The sequence below is a fragment of the Labrus mixtus genome, chromosome 20 (genome assembly GCF_963584025.1).
Source record: "Labrus mixtus chromosome 20, fLabMix1.1, whole genome shotgun sequence".
NCBI lineage: Eukaryota > Metazoa > Chordata > Actinopteri > Labriformes > Labridae > Labrus > Labrus mixtus.
This window is the reverse complement of record NC_083631.1, coordinates 10167517-10187521: the sequence shown is the minus strand read 5'-3', so window position 1 is coordinate 10187521 and position 20005 is coordinate 10167517. Positions and strand designations below refer to the sequence as shown.

At 45.5% G+C, this 20005-nt stretch overlaps 2 protein-coding genes across 17 annotated transcripts in view; one reads left to right on the top strand and one right to left on the bottom strand.

Moving 5' to 3' along the window:
• The first annotated feature begins 130 nt into the window (after positions 1–130).
• lin7b (lin-7 homolog B (C. elegans)) lies at positions 131–4417 on the top strand. 8 transcript variants are annotated; one of them, XR_009665726.1, is made up of 8 exons: positions 131–433; positions 1630–1748; positions 2060–2131; positions 2626–2835; positions 2995–3158; positions 3474–3850; positions 3910–3921; positions 4010–4417. XR_009665726.1 is itself a non-coding variant. In XM_061026662.1 (6 exons), exons 1-6 carry the CDS (start codon positions 358–360, stop codon positions 3493–3495), a joined length of 663 nt encoding a protein of 220 aa, XP_060882645.1. In that variant the 5' UTR covers positions 131–357; the 3' UTR covers positions 3496–4417. The 8 variants fall into 8 exon arrangements, 1 of the variants encoding a protein (XP_060882645.1); XR_009665727.1 differs by lacking the exon at positions 3910–3921 and having other exon boundaries at positions 4056–4417; XR_009665722.1 differs by having other exon boundaries at positions 3910–4417.
• A 5565-nt stretch (positions 4418–9982) lies between these two features.
• rbfox1 (RNA binding fox-1 homolog 1) overlaps positions 9983–20005 on the bottom strand; it is a 109254-nt gene continuing 99231 nt past the window's right edge. For 6 of the 9 annotated variants that reach the window (XM_061026970.1, XM_061026972.1, XM_061026975.1 and 3 more), the window contains 4 exons: positions 18896–18935; positions 15324–15388; positions 13889–13964; positions 9983–11884 (listed from right to left, as the gene is read on the bottom strand). In XM_061026970.1, coding sequence (XP_060882953.1) covers positions 11762–11884; positions 13889–13964; positions 15324–15388; positions 18896–18935 — 304 coding nt within the window. In that variant the 3' untranslated portion in view covers positions 9983–11761. Of the gene's footprint in view, positions 11885–12231; positions 12296–13888; positions 13965–15323; positions 15389–18895; positions 18936–20005 lie in introns of all 9 variants that reach the window. The other 3 variants (XM_061026973.1, XM_061026976.1, XM_061026977.1) reach the window with 3 other exon arrangements.

Here is a 20005-nt window from a genome sequence, read left to right as displayed (position 1 = left end):
AGGGAGTTATTCTGGAATAATAATCTCAGTTTTTCTTAATTATTAGAGACTGATGTCGTTCATTTAAATTTGATCTTTTAATTATTTTACGATCGGGTTTTAGTGTTTTTTTCGGCCCTCCTAAGCCTCCGTACTTGGAGCTGTTAAACGGCCGTAGAAGATGCTGAGTCTGCTCCTCAAAGCGTCACTCTCTGAATCCTGCTCCTCCTGCTCCTCCTTCATCATGGACCCCGCATCATCTCTGTGAACCGCACCTCCTGCTCCTCCTTCATCATGGACCCCGCATCATCTCTGTGAACCGCACCTCCTGCTCACGCACAGTTTCCGGGGATCAGGCTGCAGGCGGAGGAGCTCACCATGATGTCCTCTTACTATCATCCCACCAAGGAGGCGGACATGGCGGCCATGACGGAGCCGCTGTGCCTGGAGAGAGGTACCGAACCACGGACCCGGTCCACCGCGGTCCGTTACATAGAAACCCGTTTTGTAGACATGCGCAGTTAGCTCCTAAATGATGCAGTCACGGGGAGAGTAATCGGTGATTCTTCATCGTGTTAATCTTGAAATAATACACCGGAGAATGTCGCAGTTAGTCGGCGTGCAGGTGTTTAAAGACTCGGACTGTCGCGGAGCTCGAGTCTGGCCCGGTTCTCTTCCGTGCTAAACGTCCTTTAAGGGTTCAGCCAGACTGACCCGGGTTATTACTAACGTCCTCTGCAGAGTCCAGTCTAACCGACCAGGTCTATTAGACTGACCCGTGTTATTACTAACGTCCTGTGTAGACCCGGGTTAGTCCAGTCAGACCGACCCGGGTCAGTCCAGATATATTACATTATTATTATAAAAGCTATGTGAATGAAATGTGTCTTTAATGTCCTCCTGAAGTCTGGACACGCCCCTGACTGTTTGTAATTAACAACAATAGATTATTGGGTGTGTAGGACTTCTTTCTTTGTTGCCATGGTATCAAACAGGCAGCCTATCACATCAGAGCTTTAAAGTCTGGTATCATAACAAGCTGTCTGCAGACTGTACACCTGAAGGAGCTCACCTGGCTGCTCCCTCCCTCCTCCCTCCTCCTCCCTCCTCCCTCCCTCCTGACTGACTGACTGACTGATGTCTTTCTCTTAATGTGGAATCACTTCAGGAATATTAGAAAGACTGGAGCACTCAATGTTTGTTATTCAATTCTGAAACATCATTATAAAATAAAATAAACACAAATATTTTGATTTAATAAATATATATGTGGTTTATTTATTTATTATTAAATAAATGGAACTCTCTCTCTCTCTCTCTCACAGCAGGTACTCACGCCTAGAGCTGCAAAGAATAGAATCAATGATATTATATATGAACAGATATTAGCTGAATATTGTAATAAGTAAAGAATCGTGTGTTTGTAATGAAACATGTTGAACATTCAGATCTTAGAGCGGCTCACAGCGAGGAGGCTGCGCTCTTATCGAGCCCTGTTCCCGTGCAGCCTCTGAGCCTGCTTTGTGTGTGTGTGTGTGTGTGTGTGTGTGTGTGTGTGTGTGTGTGTGTGTGTGTGTGTGTGTGTGTGTGTGTGTGTGTGTGTGTGTGTGTGTGTGTGTGTGTGTGTGCGTGCGTACGTGCGTGTGTCAGATGTGTGCAGGGTGATCGAGCTGCTGGACCGACTGCAGCGGAGCGGCGAGCTGCCTCCTCCCAAACTGCAGGCGCTGCAGAGAGTCCTGCAGAGCAAGTTCTGTGCTGCCATCAGAGAGGTACACACACACACACGCACACACACACACACACACATTGTTCTGAGGGTCTGTGTTAGGACGTATATGTAGGACCCTTAAAGCAGTGTGTGTCAGTTTTAGCACCCCCAGTGGACAAACTGTAAATTCACTTGACAACAGACATTAAAGGAGCAGTATGTAACTCTGACCCCTAGTGTTTAAAACTGCACGTGTGTGTGTGTGTGTGTGTGTGTGTGTGTGTGTGTGTGTGTGGGTGTGTGTGTGTGTGTGTGTGTGTGTGTGTGTGTGTGTGTGTGTGTGTGCGTGTGTGCGTGCGTGTGTGTCTGTAGGTGTACGAGCAGCTTTACGACACTCTGGATATTGTTGGAGGACCAGAGGTTCGCGCTCAGGCTACAGCAAAGGTATCTCATGCAGACTAAAAACTAAAACACCTCTCAGGTATGAAACAGGAGGGATGACTGTCCAGACATCGGGCTAAATCTTTATTTGGACAGTTGTAGGTATCGGGTCCAAAAACTGTGTGGGCTCATCCTGAGCCTGGTGATGTTTATCAGGATGTCATAGAGCCTCCTTCAAGTCCAGACTTTGTGATTGTTCTGCTCTGTGAATATTCAAACATCTGCAGCCTTTAAAACGTTTTATTTCATTCATCCCCCTCCCCTTTTTAAAACACACTCTGTGCTGGAGCTGTCGGGCTCTGACCCCTTCCCCTCCTCCTCCGTCTCTTCTCCCTCAGGATTAATGAGGCTGCTAATCCGACGTCCACCGCATCAACATGCAGATTACTGAGTTATAATTAACAGACTCAAACACACAGAGCAGAGCAGAGTGCTGCACACCTGATGATACTCTGCATAGTAACTTGACCTTTCTGATCGTCTCTCTCTCTCTCCAGGCCACAGTGGCCGCGTTTGCAGCAAGCGAAGGCCACGCCCACCCGAGGGTGGTGGAGCTGCCGAAGACGGAGGAGGGTCTGGGCTTTAACATCATGGGGGGCAAAGAGCAGAACTCCCCCATCTACATCTCCAGAGTGATCCCGGGGGGCGTGGCCGACCGCCAGGGAGGCCTGAAAAGAGGAGACCAGCTGCTGTCCGTCAACGGGGTGGTAAGAAGCTCCGCCCTCCCACACCGGGAACATGAATATCGATGTTTTCATGAAGTTAAAAGTCGACTTGATGAACAATGTTCATGAGTTTTTAAAACAGATTTGTTTCAGTTGATTTTACTGGTAACACAAAACTCTCGTGTTTGTGCGTCCCTGCAGAGCGTGGAGGGCGAGCACCACGAGAAGGCCGTGGAACTGCTGAAGGCGGCTCAGGGTTCGGTGAAGCTGGTGGTCCGCTACACCCCCAAAGTCCTGGAGGAGATGGAGGCTCGCTTTGAGAAGATGAGGAGCGCCCGCAGACGGCAGCAGCACACCAGCTACTCGTGAGGATTGTTTGTTTCTGTTTTCTCAGAGCGGCTGCATGATCTCTAATCAGAACTGAGGAGTCCCTCAGGGCTCATACTCACACTGAACTGAAGGTTTGACTGAATAAAGCTCCTAGTTATATAACTTATGTGTCATGCATACACACATAACAGAAGTGACTGGTTTCAGCACCATGGAGAGCTCCACTCAGCCTGATTGGACAGAAATCCTTCAGAATAAATCAGTTTAATCTTTATTAAAAATGTTCAACATCTGTTTCAAAATGATCCTTTCCCATCATGCATTATGATCCTCTTTGTGTTTCTGTGCAGGTCTCTGGAGTCCAGGGGCTGATCCTCCTCCTCTTCCTCCTCCTCCTCCTCCCCCTCCTCCTCCTCCTCTTCCTCCTCCTCCTCCTCCTAATCTCTGTACCTGTAGGAGGAGAGACCGTAGACGAGAAGCAAAAACCAAAGTAGCCTACCAACATGTGTTACCTGAACTCCGTCATGAAGCCCCCCCCCCCTCCTCCTGTTACCTGTTTATAGAGATTCAGAGTGAGCTGCTTGTTGTCAGACTGTGCCTGTGTGTAATAATCCTCTAACTAAAGGGCAACTTATTCTCTAAATGTGACTACAGTGTTTATATCGCCATTATCGTCATGTGGGTCACTGCAGCCCTCAGCACTGTCTGCAGGTTAATTAAACCCTCAGTACTGTCTGCAGGTTAATTAAACCCTCATTACTGTCTGCAGGTTAGTTTAACCTTCAGTACTGTCTGCAGGTTAGTTTAACCCTCAGTAGTTGTCTGCAGGTTAGTTTAACCCTCAGTACTGTCTGCAGGTTAATGTAACCCTCAGCACTGTCTGAAGGTTAGTTTAACCCTCAGTACTGTCTGCAGGTTATTTTAACCCTCAGCACTGTCTGCAGGTTAGTTTAACCCTCAGTACTGTCTGCAGGTTATTTTAACTCTCAGTACTGCCTGCAGGTTAATTTAACCCTCAGCACTGTCTGCAGGTTAATTTAACCCTCAGCACTGTCTGCAGGTTAGTATAACCCTCAGTACTGTCTGCAGGTTAGTATAACCCTCAGTACTGTCTGCAGGATAAACCTTGGCGTGCTCCCTGCTGCTCGTCCATCATGTTCCAGCTCGAGGGCTAACCATTAGCTTCAGGAAGAATAATACTGACGTCTTCTTAGTGACATGTTTTTATTCACGTGTTTGTATTCATTGTTATTGCATATTTATTCATGAAATAAAGTCACACCGTGCAGGTTGAGCTCTGTCTTCTTTCTGCTGCAGGTCACAGGTCACATGACAACACTTCATGGGATTTCTTTCAGTAAAGTATGTTTGACCTTTAACCTCTTGAACACCAGAAGTAAGGACCATCTGCAGAGTCCACGAGTCTCCTTCAAGAAGTCACTTTAACTGCACGACTTCAACACGTCACTGCAAAATACTTAAAAAGTTACTTTCCTGCTTAACAGGTGTTTTTGATTTTTACCTTAAACCTCGCTTTAAATTATAAAGATATTTCTTAAAGATATATCTGTTACATCTTATTTAACCAAAATGATGAATTTAAGGCTCAAAACATGGAGTGCGAAAAATAAAAGGACGCCACACAGATTTAAAGTTTAACCTCGAGCTTTATTGACTATAAATATTCTCCTCCAAAGTAATCAAAGTTTAATAAGAAACTAAAGGGGACTGCAGACTCAGCCCAGGAGAACTGAAGGTGGGAAGGTCGCTCTCGACTCCTCCCCCTAAAACTACCTGAGAGGTAAAGATTCACCTAAAGAAACAAAACAACTAAAAATAGGATGACAGGAGCCCGAACTAAAACTACAAAACCAGAAATCTAAACATGCCTGACTACCTCCTCGCTGCTCGAGGTGTGTGTGTGCCCGAGTCTCTCCTACCTGGCTCCACTAACCCCCCTCCCTGAGCACAGATTGCACACAGGTGTGCAGCAGGTGAGGAAGGGAGAATTAAGGAGACAGGCTTTTATCTTGTACCACACTCACCATAACCATGGTAACACATGACGTCCTGACAACAGACGGAGGAGAGAACCAGAGGGCCGTGTTGGATTGTGAGATTTTCTCCCTCAATGACAAACTTCAGGAGCTCCATGATGTGAACATATTAATCATGAGCCACAGCTGTCTGTTTGTGATGAGCCCGTTTGACCACTAGAGGGAGCTACAACACAGGACATCACTGAACTCTACAGCTGTAACTGTGAGTAAGAATCACCGAGCTACAAACTCAAACTGAGTTTATTAAAACAATAAATCTAAATCCACCAAGCTGCCGGTCGACGGAGAAGTCTGAGATCCTTCATCAACCAGAACTCAAACAGCTGAACGATTATTACCACTGATGGAGTTTGTTTGTTTTTCTTTTAGTATCATGGAGAGAAAGGAAATGTCATTTTTTACTGAATTCAGGAAAAGTTTTGAGTTATTTTATTAAAAGATATAGAAGATGATTTTTGGGCCATTTTGCCTTTATTGTCAGGACAGTTAAATAGAGAGAGGACAATGACATGCAGCATCATATGTATTTCAAAGTGATTCTGGAGAAAGGGGGTTCAACTAGATTTTGACTCAGGTCAGCAGTTTGTTCCAGAGAGAAGGACCACAGTAACTAAAGGCCCCCTCTCTGGACTTTGATCTGATTCTGGGTACGGTTAAAAGACCTCCACCTGATGACCTGAGGGTCCGGGTTGGGTTGTAGTAAACAGTTCAGAAATGTACTGAGGAGCTGAACCGTTGAGAGCTTTATGGACTAATAAAAGAATTTTGAAGGTGATTCTGTACGGGGAGCCAATGGAGAGTTTTGAGGACTGGAGTGATGTGATCACAGTTTCTCATGCGGGTCAGGACTCTGAAGGATTTTGAAGAAATTGAAGTTTTCCTACAGATTGTTTGGATAATCCGGCATATAGAGCGTTTCAGTAATCTAACCTAGTTGAGATGAAAGCATGGACTAATTCCTCGGCGTCAGTTTGGGATATGAAGGATCGGAGTTTTGATATATTCTTTAAATGGTAAAATGCTGTTCTGGGAAGGTTGGAGATGTGATTGTCAAAGCTAAGGTCAGAATCCAAAATAATGCCAAGATTTCTGGCCTGCTCACTGTGTTTCATGGACATGGATTTGAGGTGAAGATGGATGTGCTGTCTCTGATTTTTAGGACCAATGGTGAGTATTTCTGTCTTGTCTGTGTTTAGTTTGAGAAAGTTTCTGGACATCCAGGAGTTCATATCTTTTATGCAGTCTGTTAGTTTGTTTATAGGACTGAGATCCTCAGATGAGAGCGAGATGTACAGCTGTGTGTCATCAGCGTATGAGTGGTGAGATATGTTGTGTTTCTGGATGATTGTACTGAGCGGAAGCATGTATAGATTAAAAAGTAATGGCCCAAGGACTGACCCTTGTGGGACCCCAGAGATAATTTCTTTAGATTTACAATAATAACTAATGTTCTGGGGGCCCGCGCGCCACGGTTGATGATCACCGCTTGGAGAAAGGAGAGCCTCTTAGTGTTTCTGTCCACAGATGAGTGGAAGTAAAAAAAACTTGTCATGCACTTTTTTCTTCTCGTCGCTGCAGAATGAATAATCAGACTGAACGATATCTGTGAGCCGCTCTGCATTCATTATTGATCAGCTGCTTCTGCAGCAGCAGACATAATTACCTTCTGTAATGTGAACCCTTCATCACATTTAAACATTTATATAGCTTATCTTTGTCTGCACCCCCACCAACCCCATCCCCCAGGCTACCTCTTTCTAATTATACCAATCAGAGCGAGCTGCAGAGTAATTCCTCTCTCTGATGACTGATGCACATTTCAGCTGCTCCCTCAGAGTGCCACTTCTGCACTGACAGCGCATGAGTAACGGCTTGTTTCTGCACTTCACGCTGCAGGTAGTCAAAAGGACAAAACCCTGGATCTTCGTTTGTCAATGAAGCTGATGTGAAGATACGTTTGTTAATGAAGCTCGTTGAAGTCATGAGTCAAACTGTTCATGACTGAAACAAATTTTTTGAAATATATTCAAAATATTTACGTCATCTAAAACTAAACTTTAAAGGTTAAAAGTGTCTCATTTAAAATAACCACTTCTATTCTTTAAATAGCTTAAAGCAGTGTTTCCAAAAGTCGGGGTCGGGACCCCCAGGGGGTCGTTTAGGATCATTAAGTGAAATGACAGCAGCATGCAGGTTCCCCCCAATGATGACAAAAGTCCATCCTCTCCGTCTTCTGTCTGCTCCACTTTTCAGGAAATATGTGCTCAAACAGGCTGTTTGGAGATTTTCCCTTCATGACATCACAAAGGGCAGTAGCCCCTCCCCTAGGTGGGTGACACTCCCACAGCTAGGTGTTTGTTCAGCCCTCTGAGTCTGCCTTCTGACCCTAAACAATTGGCCTTGAGTCAGGCTACGCCCCCTGATTGTTTTTGGGGGATCGGGTCTTAAATGGTCTGGTGTGCAGCCAGTTGAACTTTCAGTGTACAGAAAGATTGGTTGCTGCAGGTATTCTCATTGTGACCTGTAACGATCTGTGGGCTGGCCGGGTCAACGGAGAAATCAGCACAGTGTTCTGTTGATTTATGACACTCATGGATCGACTCCCTCCTTACCTGATGATGACGACTCTCCTGTGTCTAAACATCTCAAGCAGTCGGGACTGACTGGGAAAGACTGATTTTAATGCCGCTGCAGCAGTTATGTGGAACAACCTTCACATTGACGGATAAGCTGCCCTCTCTGGTTTCATATGACGTGTTTAAAGATAGAGTGACCAAATGACTTAAAAAAGGAAAGTGCAGCTCTTTCAAACGTGAAATCATTGAAATTGACGTCTTTTAGAGGTATGAGGTGTTTCAGTCTCTGTGTCTTTATTTTTAACTGTTTATATCAGTCCTGTTACTTGTGTGGCTGCAGGGCATTCCTTATAAAGAGTGCTTGGTCTCAGCGGGTCCTCTCTGCTAAAATAGAAGATCAATAATGAAGTAATAATAATCCTCCTGTAGGAGGCAGCCCAACGTGGAGTCAGACATTTATGACTCCTGGTCATTGCGGTTCTGATTCGATCAGGAGCGGTGAAACAATCGTAGTGACACACTGGATGATATTTTGAACAAGTAATCCGTTGTGATGAGCCTCGAATCAGGCCACGCCCCCCTGTTTGTTAAGAGGCCTAGTGTAATGGTCTTGTGTGCAGCCGTCCTGATGGGCCTCGCACTGGGCACCACAAAGAGGTTCAAAGGTAAGAAAACATTGAGCTCATTGTTGGTTTTCTGTGAGCTGACAAGAAGAAAATTACACAAAGGAACACGGCATACGGAGGATTGTTTAATAGACAGAGGATGAGCGTAAAATCAGGCCACGCCCCCTTAATTGTAAGTGGGGGGGGTTTGGTGGTCGAGTATGAAATGGTCTTGTGTGCAGCTGTCCTGTTGGGCCTCACACGGGGCACCACATAGTGGGTCAGAGATCAGAAAACATCGAGCTCATCGTTGGTCTTCTGTGATTGACAAGAAGAAAAATACACAAAAAGAGCAACACGCCACACGGAGAATTGCGTTGTTAATATGTTGATCAAAGAAAACTTTATTGATGATTATTGATTAGTGGAAGAACCAGAGAACATGCACGTACAACGAGCCTGAACCACGACACACCGACTGAAGCAGAGCTCGTATAAAGTGTCAGACATTCAGTGAAGAGAGGACACGCACGCACGCACGTGCACACACACGCACACACACACACACACACATACACACACACACACACACACACACACTGGCAGGCACACACACACACAGATGATGCAGCTGACCGTGTGTCCTTTGTAATCCGTGATAAATAAAAACTGATTGGGTGGGAGTGGTTGTAAACAGAATCTGGCAGCAGAGGAACGCAGCTCGTGGGCGGAGCTTCTGCTGCCATGTAGCGTCTTTAAAACACGCTACAGGTTTATTCCAGTAACTTCTATTTACAGCACAGATGAGCCTGTTAGCGGGTATGTCTCTCATATCCGTGACGTGGCGTTGTGAAGGTTAAAAAAAGAACAGAGGAGGTCACGTTAAGAATGACACGAAGTCATAACAGTGACATCTGCAGCACTGATATGTCTCCGTACTTGTGTGAAAATACAGGTTAGCATGTGCTAAACGTCCCAGCTGACAGTCAGAGATGACGATAAATGAGATTATGTACAAAGTGGAGAACGTGATGACGAATAAAAACCAGAAAATGACAATTCATAGAAAACGAGACATGTGTCCCGACCCGCTCGTCTACTCGACTAAATCTAAAACATCTCAACATTATTGTGTTTTTATTTTATATAAGAGAACATCTTCACTGCACAAGTCAAAGATCATACATTTGGATTATTATTATACTTTAGCCCCGCCCCCTTACATTTGAAGTAAAAACAAACGGAACAAAAAGAGAACAGACGCAGCCGCAGCCTCGGCCGCTCTTATATATATATATTTTAAATCTCTCCTGTCATATAAAAATCATCATTTATAAGTTCATATAAAAAACATCTACGCCTGCATGGCCAACGCCGCTCAGTACGGAAGAGGATTAGTGCCAAAAAACGTGTCTCACGAGTACGCCAGATTCTCGGGTCACGTATTTATCTCACAATGAATCCAATGAGGTCACGTCATAGTTAGCATCAAATGTTTGAACTGTTTAGTTGCCGTGGTAACCTTTGTTGTTTTTCTCGCTCGTTGTGACATGTTTTGTTTTATCTTTCCATAGAATTGTGACCGTACGCAGAAACACGTCACAAACGTTCAGCAGAACCTTTGGCTTTAAGTGATGAAAGAGAAAAACCTCGTCGATCGTTAAATCTGCAGCTGGAAGAATAAACGGACGTTATTCTCTATGGAAGCCCAGAGCAGCTATGCAAGAAGTCCAAGAAGTGTTCTTGTCTCGACGAGATTGTGACGTCATCGATCTATGGAAGAGCAGCCGGGCCGTAATTGGAGGAAAGATTTTAGTTTTTGCATTAAATGACTTCAATGAAACTACGGAAGCCCAGAGAGGCAAGTGAGAAAAAAAACTGTCTTTCTATAAACAACAGACACGAGGTAGAAACCACAGACTGTACGGTCTCCATGCTGGAAATGCTGTCTCAGTCTAACGACAGGCTGAGAGCTGGATCTGAGGCGGGTTTTAAACCTCCTGACAAACCGTTACACCGCGCCTACCTGTCAATCAGGTCAGCTACACGCCTTATTGTGAATAACTCTTATCCTTCATCAAATCAAAACTGATGAGTCATCAAAACATTCACCCCCCCGTACAGTGTGTGTCGATCGAGACATGAGCTAATCACACCTATTTGTTTTTTTGAACCAGGCTGTAAACATGTTAATCTCTGCTGTAAAAACAGGCTTTTTAGAATGGGTGTGTATGTGACTTCCTGTGCTTCTGCAGCCAGCCTCTAGTGGACACTCCAGGAACTGCAGGATTTTACACTTCAGCATCAGCTTCATTTTTCAACAGAGGAGGTTACTGCTTGGTAAAAACATATATTTCATGTAAACATTAAAAATGTTTACAGCAGTGGAGAAATTAAAACTCACAAACACCTTTAATTCTTATACATACAAGAAGATTATGTGATGTTTTTTTTTAACCTGTCAAACCTTGATCTACTATGGAGGCCTTTGAGGGACATTAAAATGAACAAAACTATTAAAATAAGTTCATCATCATCATCGCCGTGATAGTTTAAATAAATTATACGAGGAGGACATTTGATTCCTGCAGCTATCCACTGTCCTGTCACTAAAAATAAAAAACAACAATAAACCGAAAATAAAGATCAGGACGAGTTTTCTGTCTCGCTTTCCTCTCGGGGCTTCCGTACATCGCAGACGCTTCGGGGGGCTTCATCTCGGGGACGGACTTCTCCTTAATTATTATCATCAAGTGATGAATATGTTTCAGTATAAAATGTTTGATGTCTCCGTTACTAAAGAAGGGATAAAAACAGAAACATCATGGCTGCTCTGAGCTTCTTTAGTATTCAGACCGTCTTTGTCGTCGCTGCTTCTTCTCTTTTCCTGAAGAAACTAAAAAACTGAAGATGGTTCTGAGAGAAGGAGCCAAAGGAAGCTGAGAGAAGTAAAAGGACAACACTTGACTACCATAGTCACTGAAACACTCTTACAAAACATAAAAACCCTAAAGAGTGACTAGGATCTATGTGACAGGGATCTATACAAGCCCTAACGATCTGATAAATATTCACGTTGTGTCTACGCGCTGCTCTAGCAGCTCTCTAGGAGGACAGCTGATCATCTAAACTTTATCTGTAGAAATTAAAAACCCACAATATCAAAATACACAGCACAAAATATCTGAGGTATAAGATGAAAAATATCAGCTGTCATTGATTCTTTTTTTTGTTTCTCTCGGAGGAGACTGAAGTGATGCACAAACTGCACGTATTGCAAAACCCAGGCCACAGTAACATCTCCCTCGCTCACTCGCTCACACACGCGCGCTCACACACACTTTCTGTCCGTCCCGTTGGAAGCTTGAGTAAAGGTGGAGGGAAGGGGGCGGGGCTGCTAATAGGGGGCGAAGCGGCTGTAGCCCCCCCGGTATATACTGGCCTGCAGAGAGGACAGCACCAGCCCCACGTCGTCCGCATGACTCCGGGTTTTAGCGTCTGTCAGCGGGGCGAATGCATTCTGCAACAGACACAGGGACATGCACACACACACATATTCAGAGAGACACACACACACACACATATTCAGAGAGACACACACACACACACACACACACACACACACAAACACACACACACACACACATATTCAGAGAGAGACACACACACACACACACACACACACACACACACACACACACACACACACACACACACACACACATATTCAGAGAGACACACACACACACACACACACACACACACACACACACACACCTCATTAGCCCCATCAGTCCTGCACAACCTACACCCAGATATTTACGTTACGTTACCGTCCTTGCAGAGGAAACAGGATGATGAACTGACCAATGAGAGAGCGTCATGCAGCAAGCGCAGCGTCACGCCTCATGCCGGGGAAACATGCAGACCGCTACGTGAGAGAGATTCAGTCAATACAAGCGTGAAAACATGGACCACAAGATGAAGACTAAACAAGTCAACACACACGTGTCTTAAAGTCTTTCTATGTGATTTTTCCCACTTAAATGTAATATAAATCAAGTATATCCTCTGAAAATAACTCTGTGAGTCATGACTGTCTACAATGGGTGTAACACCCGAGTCCCACTGTCTGTGATGTTTTCAGAGTTTTCTGAGTCCTATCTTCAGTTTGTTTACATCGCCCGGACGGCTGGCCGGCTCCTCCCCTCACGTATAAAAGTTGTTTAATTGAGGGACTAGAGAAAAGAAGAATAACATACTGTACTCACTGCTTAACTGTGTTTCTAGATCACGCTCATTTCAGGTAAATTTACATGCAGTGTGAAGATACGAGCATAATAAAGATTGCTAGCATTAGCATTCTAACACAACAATGCAGCGCGAGCGTGTTTTGGTTTCATGCTGGTGCTCAAGGGCGACATCTCCTGGATCAAAAAATCACATATAAAGCCTTTAAAGCTGCATTCTTCTAACGGCCAGCAGGGGGCAACACTGCTAAAGTTACTAACATGAGTCTTGTTCAGAACGTCGTTTCTAGCTGAAATATTTACGGCCGTGACGTTTGTCCTTCAGTCTGAATGTTGTGGGGACGAATTAACCCCCCCCCCCCCCCCCGCTCCCCCTCTGAATCGTCTTCTAGAGGTAGTATATGAACATACAAAGGTGTGATGACGGCGAGGCTTCATTACGGGTCACGCTTCATTAAGCAGTCTGAAAAGGGCTTCAGTGGTACACAGGTGGTCTTCAAAATAATTTCTCCTGAATTTCAGGGGAAATAACAACTTCATCTCAGCTTCAATTTGACAACATCAGGATGCTGATCTGTCAGATGAAATGGAACGAGTCCCTCAATAAAGAATCCACTCCTGGGAAAACGCCGCTGAGAACTCAGAGAAATGTTTCATCAGGGTGAGAAGTTTGAAGTCCGCTGATATCTGAGTCTGCAGCAACACGAGGGATTTAATTATCAAAATGAGTAATTATTTCATTACCAGGGAGTGCGGGGTGAGGCGCTATCCTCCAAATTAGAAATATAATAACTAACATGGAGCGCACTGCCAAGGCATGGACACATTCATCACCACAGGCGGGATTAATGTGTCAGTAGGAGCGCCGTTAGCAGCACAGACAAATTCAATTAAGTTAAAGTGAGGAGATGTCAGCGCTGCACACACGCTGAAGAATGGCGTGGGGTGGGGGGGTGGGGGGCTTCATTTGATATGAAGCTCTCTGTGAAACTATGAGCAAGTCTTTCAAGTCTGTTTTTACTTTTCTGTCAGTATCTTCCTCCTTCAAAATAAAATCCAGACTTCTCCTAAAGTGAAGCTGGTTGTTCAGGTTGACTCGGGACATTTCTGGGCGGAGCTGGTGTGTTTCCTCCAGCCAGTGACAGCGCAGCAGGTGAGTTTAGGAGTGAATACAAACCGGTGAATATGACGGACGTGGACGCATGCAGCTCGGTGTTATGGTGAAATATGAAATAATGAATGATGATAAAACGTGTCAGGCGTGATAATCTTACCATGGCACCAACGCTGTATGTGGCTGCTGGAGTGAGTGTGTGGTTGTAGGGGTCTGCAGCATATACTCGTCCGTAACTATGGAAACACACACAATAACAAACACACTTAGTGAACTCCTAAAAACTCAACGTTATTTCTTTACCAACGATAATCTGTGCTACACAGAGAGAGATTATAGAGCGGACAACACCCAGAGAGAGAGAGAGAGAGACAGAGAGAGAGAGAGAGAGAGAGACAGAGAGAGACAGAGAGAGAGACAGAGAGAGAGAGAGCGTCAGATTTAACCTGCAGAAATTTAAAGCATCGTGTTAATAATCAGAGATCCTCGTCAGAGCGCCTCAAGCGTTCGGGGTAAACCATTGAGAGAAATAAAAACATGAAGAAGAAAACTGAGACTCTATTTTAAGAAAAAGAAGAAAGCTTCAGTGTTCTTCCCCCCCTGCCCCCACCTCCCCCCGCCACATGTCCTCGCCTGCTCGTGATAAGAGCCAATCAGGGGCCGGGGCCGGAGCCCATAATTGAGCTGATTTGCATAGCAGCCCAGCGGTTGAAGCGATTAGAAGTTAATCCCGATTAGTTTTGGACATTGCTATTCAGCGAGCGGCCCCCAACACCCACTCTCAGCCCGGCGCCGCGTTTGACCTATCTTATCTCCCCGTGCAGAGCCCTCAGCCATCAGCACAGCGAGCGCCATGTGAGAGAGGGTGTGTGTGTGTGTGTGTGTGTGTGTGTGTGTGTGAGAGAGGGTGTGTGTGTGAGAGAGACAATGTGTGTGTGTGTGTGTGTGTGTGTGTGTGTGTGAGAACGTGCGGTGAGCTGAAGCTACAAATTCAAATGCAATTTGAGAGAAATGTATTTTAAAGTGACCCTGAGGTGAGCAGATAAACAGAAACAACATTTAGAACAGCTCAACACACAGTTTGGACAAATACACACACACACAAACACACACACACACACACACACACACACACACACACACAGACACACACACACCCACACACACACACAGAGAGCCAAATATTTGCTCAGATTTTTTTTGTTGTTGTTTAGTTTTTTTAAACTGCAGTCTGAGGACGTAAAGATGTTTTAAAAATATTTTTCTTGCTCAGTACATCATGATGATAAAGACCATCTCAGGTCAGACTGGTCATTAAAAACCTAACCGAAGAAAAGTTGGAGTAATAAAGACCTAAACGTACACACACTCCTTCTTACCAACATGGGGGGTACAGTTTATTATTCAGAAAGAAACCACTTCCTGTTTCTGGGCTTAACTTCCTGTCCTAACCTTCCATCTCCACATCATTTTAATGTATTTCAAAATAAAAGCACACAGCCAGTAAAGAGCTCAGCTTTAGACGGGACAAACCTTCAAAATAAAAGCCAGACAGTTTTTATTTTTAAATGTGAAATTATGTTTTCATGTCTCACCTGTCACTGTATGCAGCAGCTGTGGCAGCAGTAGGCTGGGCATATCTGTAGGCAGCGTAACCACCCTGCAACACACACACACACACACACACACACACACACACACACACACACACACACACACACACACACACACACACACACACACACACACACACACACACACACACAGGGATCACATGAGTAAAGTTTCCTGTTGGATTTAACGCTCTTATTTACATGTGGTTGACTTTGCGTGCACATCATGCATGACTCATCATCTTCTTGTGGTTAGTCGTTGAGCTGCTGAACAAACATGCACAAATTTACACTCTCATATAATCGTGTGTAAACGTTCAGCACAAACACAAACACACAGAACACAAACGCGACTCGTTTCGGCTGCAGAGACGGCTGTTCAGACGTCTCTTCAGTTTACACCGAGTCTGGAACATTTAACCCTTTGCTCCCCTCATGGCAGTACTAAAGGCGCCCCACATGATGAATATGATGTTTCATAAATAAACTGTTTGTGTTGTTTCATGTGATTAAAGCGTGATGCGTTCGAGGTCGGCTGGTTCATGATTTACAGCCTGTCGTCACTTTAAAGGATTTTTCAATCAAAGAGAAAATATTAAACACTAAGAGAATCAAATGATGACCTCAGTGTTCTCTCTGTGAGCTGCAGAAATAAACCAATTAACTCCCAGAATCCTTTGCAAGAAGCCGCGGCTCACAGAGAGCAGAGAGAATGATCTCAGGTCAGAGAGGAGACGCAGAATAAGAGCTCTGTGATGTGAAGAAGAAATGTTCCCGCTCAGCAGCGCAGCGTGACCACACAGACTCAGCGACTTCAGAGTTTGTGTTAAACAAGGCCAGTAGGGGGCGCCCGACGGCTGAACAACTTTTAACCACAGCAGTGGCTTAAGATTTGCAAAATTTGCAATGACAGTAGGAAACCTCCCTAAGGGGGCCCCATCTGACAGCACTGACTGTGGTTGCCCTGCTGAGCGTTGGATGCAATATTTCTGTGAAAAGCAGAGTTTGTCCATGAGAGGAACCGGAGGGACAAAGAGGAAGCAGCAGGAGATGGTAGAGGTGGCGTGCAGACAGTCTATGGTCGTGCAGCGATCTCAGGGAATAAACGTCACCCCTCTTTTCATTGAGTCAGCAGACTTTCAGTAAGCTCCTCCCATCATCTCACCTTCTACCTTACACACACATTGACGCAGGTACACTGTGTATGTGTGTGTGTGTGTGTGTGTGTGTGTGTGTGTGTGTGTGTGTGTGTGTGTGTGTGTGTGTGTGTGTGTGTGTAAAGCGTTGAGGTGAGTAACTGATGCTGAGAACAGAAAGATGAACAGGTTAGTCTGCAGCGTCTGTGGACTGTCACCGCTGACTGAGTGACTAATGACTACAGCTCTGTGTGTGTGTGTGTGTGTGTGTGACTGCGTGTGTGTGGTTAAGACACTCTCAAACACACACACACACAGATATTCCAATCCGTCACATTCACTGATTCAGAGAGAGAGAGGCCGAGCAGGACTTTCTCTCTGTCCATCCTTCTGCTCTGACAGACACTCCTGCTGCAGACACACACTCCTGCTGCACACACACACTCCTGCTGCAGACACACACTCCTGCTGCATATACCCACTTGTGCTGCACACACACACTCCTGCTGCAGACACACACTCGTGCTGCACACACACACTCCTGCTGCATACACACACTTGTGCTGCACACACACACTCCTGCTGCAGACACACACTCCTGCTGCACACACACACTCTTGCTACAGACACACACACTCCTGCTGTAGACACACACTCCTGCTGCAGACACACACTCGTGCTGCACACACACACTCCTGCTGCACACACACACTCCTGCTGCAGACACACACACTCCTGCTGTAGACACACACACTCCTGCTGCAGACACACTCCTGCTGCACACACACACTCCTGCTGCACACACACACTCCTGCTGCAGACACACACTCCTGCTGCAGACACACACTTGTGCTGCACACACACACACTCCTGCTGCAGACACACACTCGTGCTGCACACACACACTCCTGCTGCAGACACACACTTGTGCTGCACACACACACACACACACTCCTGCTGCAGACACACACTCGTGCTGAACACACACTCCTGCTGCAGACACACACTCCTGCTGCAGACACACACTCGTGCTGCACACACACACTCCTGCTGCAGACACACACACCCCTGCTGTAGACACACACACTCCTGCTGCACACACACACTCCTGCTGCAGACACACACTCCTGCTGCAGACACACACTTGTGCTGCACACACACACACTCCTGCTGCAGACACACACTCGTGCTGCACACACACACTCCTGCTGCACACACACACTCCTGCTGCAGACACACACTTGTGCTGCACACACACACACACTCCTGCTGCAGACACACACACTCCTGCTGCAGACACACACTCGTGCTGCAGACACACACTTGTGCTGCACACACACACTCCTGCTGCAGACACACACTCCTGCTGTAGACACACACACTCCTGCTGCAGACACACACTCGTGCTGCACACACACACTCCTGCTGCAGACACACACTCCTGCTGCAGACACACACACTCCTGCTGCAGACACACACTCTTGCTGTAGACACACACTCCTGCTGCAGACACACACTCCTGCTGCAGACACACATACTCTTGCTGTAGACACACACTCCTGCTGCAGACACACACTCCTGCTGCAGACACACCTCATATAACTCTTGAGACTCAAACAGACGGTTCAAATGTGTCTGAGTCCGCACACTGTTTTCATATCTCTTTTTATGAACGCAGAAATCAGAGGTTATTGTTCCCCTTTGAAATGATGAATGTTAAATATTCAGTCTACAGAATTTCACTCACTCCCTGTGGGAGTAGCACAGGGGCTAATGGGGGGCAAGGAGGTTGAAGGCTGAAGGAGATACCTGAGCACCCTCTCCACCCACCCACACACACACACACACATACACACCACATCCACAGCCCGTTTCTCCATGAGACCTAAATCCTGTGTGTGTGAGTTGTGTTTGTTTGAATTGCAGTAACTCTTAGTTGTTCTTCAAAAACAGTTTGAAATCAGAATCTGTGTTTTTGCACGATTTAAAAACGTATGAATCTCTTGGTTTCCCCTTCAATGTCGTTCCGGATGTTTTATTCTAACTTGATGTTTTACTGCTGAAGTCCGATGACATAAGAAATGATGACGTTTATTCTGTGAGCATTATTGAGTGTTTTCTGTCTGAGCATAATTAGTCGATTAGTCAATTAGTCGATTGTCTTCAAAATAAAATCAGACGGAGATATTGGTGTAGAAACGTTTTTGTCTCTTTGTCAGAGAGCAGCTCTTGTCTCGCTCTCAGTCTTTGCTCAGGTTTGTTACATCTCTCTTCAGGCGGCCATCTTTGCTGCAGCTGAGTGTTTCGGGGTCGGGGGGGGGGGGGGGGGGGGTGCATGTTGCATGTTGGCAACATCTGAGCAGAAACCACAGAGATGACGGTGTAGCATGCAATGTCATTCCAGTAAATAATACTTACATAAATATCTGCACCATAAAATCCATCCTGGTAAACAACACTGCAGAGGATGCAAACACAAACAAACAAACAGACACACAATAAAACAAAAACATCCAGATTAGTGCATGTAGACATGCAGCCCGTCTGCACGCTCAGAAGACGGCCGACAGGAGGAGAGACGGGCGAGGACAGCCCCCCCCAGATGGCTGAGTAAGGTCCAACATAGTCTCACTGCTGTGTTTACATGTTTACATGTAAATAATCTACAGCTCAGCGTCCAATCAGAAAGCTTCATACACAGATTATCCTGCTACACTTTTATTTAACTCTAACCCTGATTCCAATCTCATCCACCGTCCAATAAAACCAACACGCTGCTTTATGATGGAGGTCTACTTCACATGAAGAGCGCCTCAGAGGGTCCCGCTTCAATTTCACCCATCAATAAACGACCGCACGATGTCCGCGTGTTCTCTGATAATCAATGACTTCTCAAATGTCACGCTGCCCACAGAGTGCTTTGATTCATTACAACGATCTGTGCAGAACAGCAAAGTGAACATTTAGAGTCATCGATGCTATAGACCTCCTACACACACACACACACACACACACACACACACACACACACACACACACACACACACACACACACACACACACACACACACACACACTGAGCTGGAGGATTTATTTAAAGTCGGCCCGTCACCACTTGAGACAGTTTTAATAAAAATACATCACGACTAACATTAATAATTCACTGTCAGACTGCCGGGGGGGCAATTAAACGGTGCAGCAGCGTTAATGAAAGAACAATCTGTGGCACAAATCTCTGTGTCAGGACCAAACAGGCCTCACCCGCCTCACCCTCTCTGCTGCTGCCGGTGACCGTGCTCTTAACGGGGTGAAGATTATATTCAGCCTTTTAACAGATAACAGTCTACTTCCTGTTCTGCTAACTGCACAAACTGTGTTTTTATAAAGACAGAGACATCTGGTTCACATGAGCGAGCAGCGCTAAGCTCTCCTTCTCCTTCTTTTTCAACAGGAGAAAATTATTCTTTAAAGGTCCAATCAGTGAAATGTGTACTGAGTGAAATGATAAAGTGACCTTACTATATGATC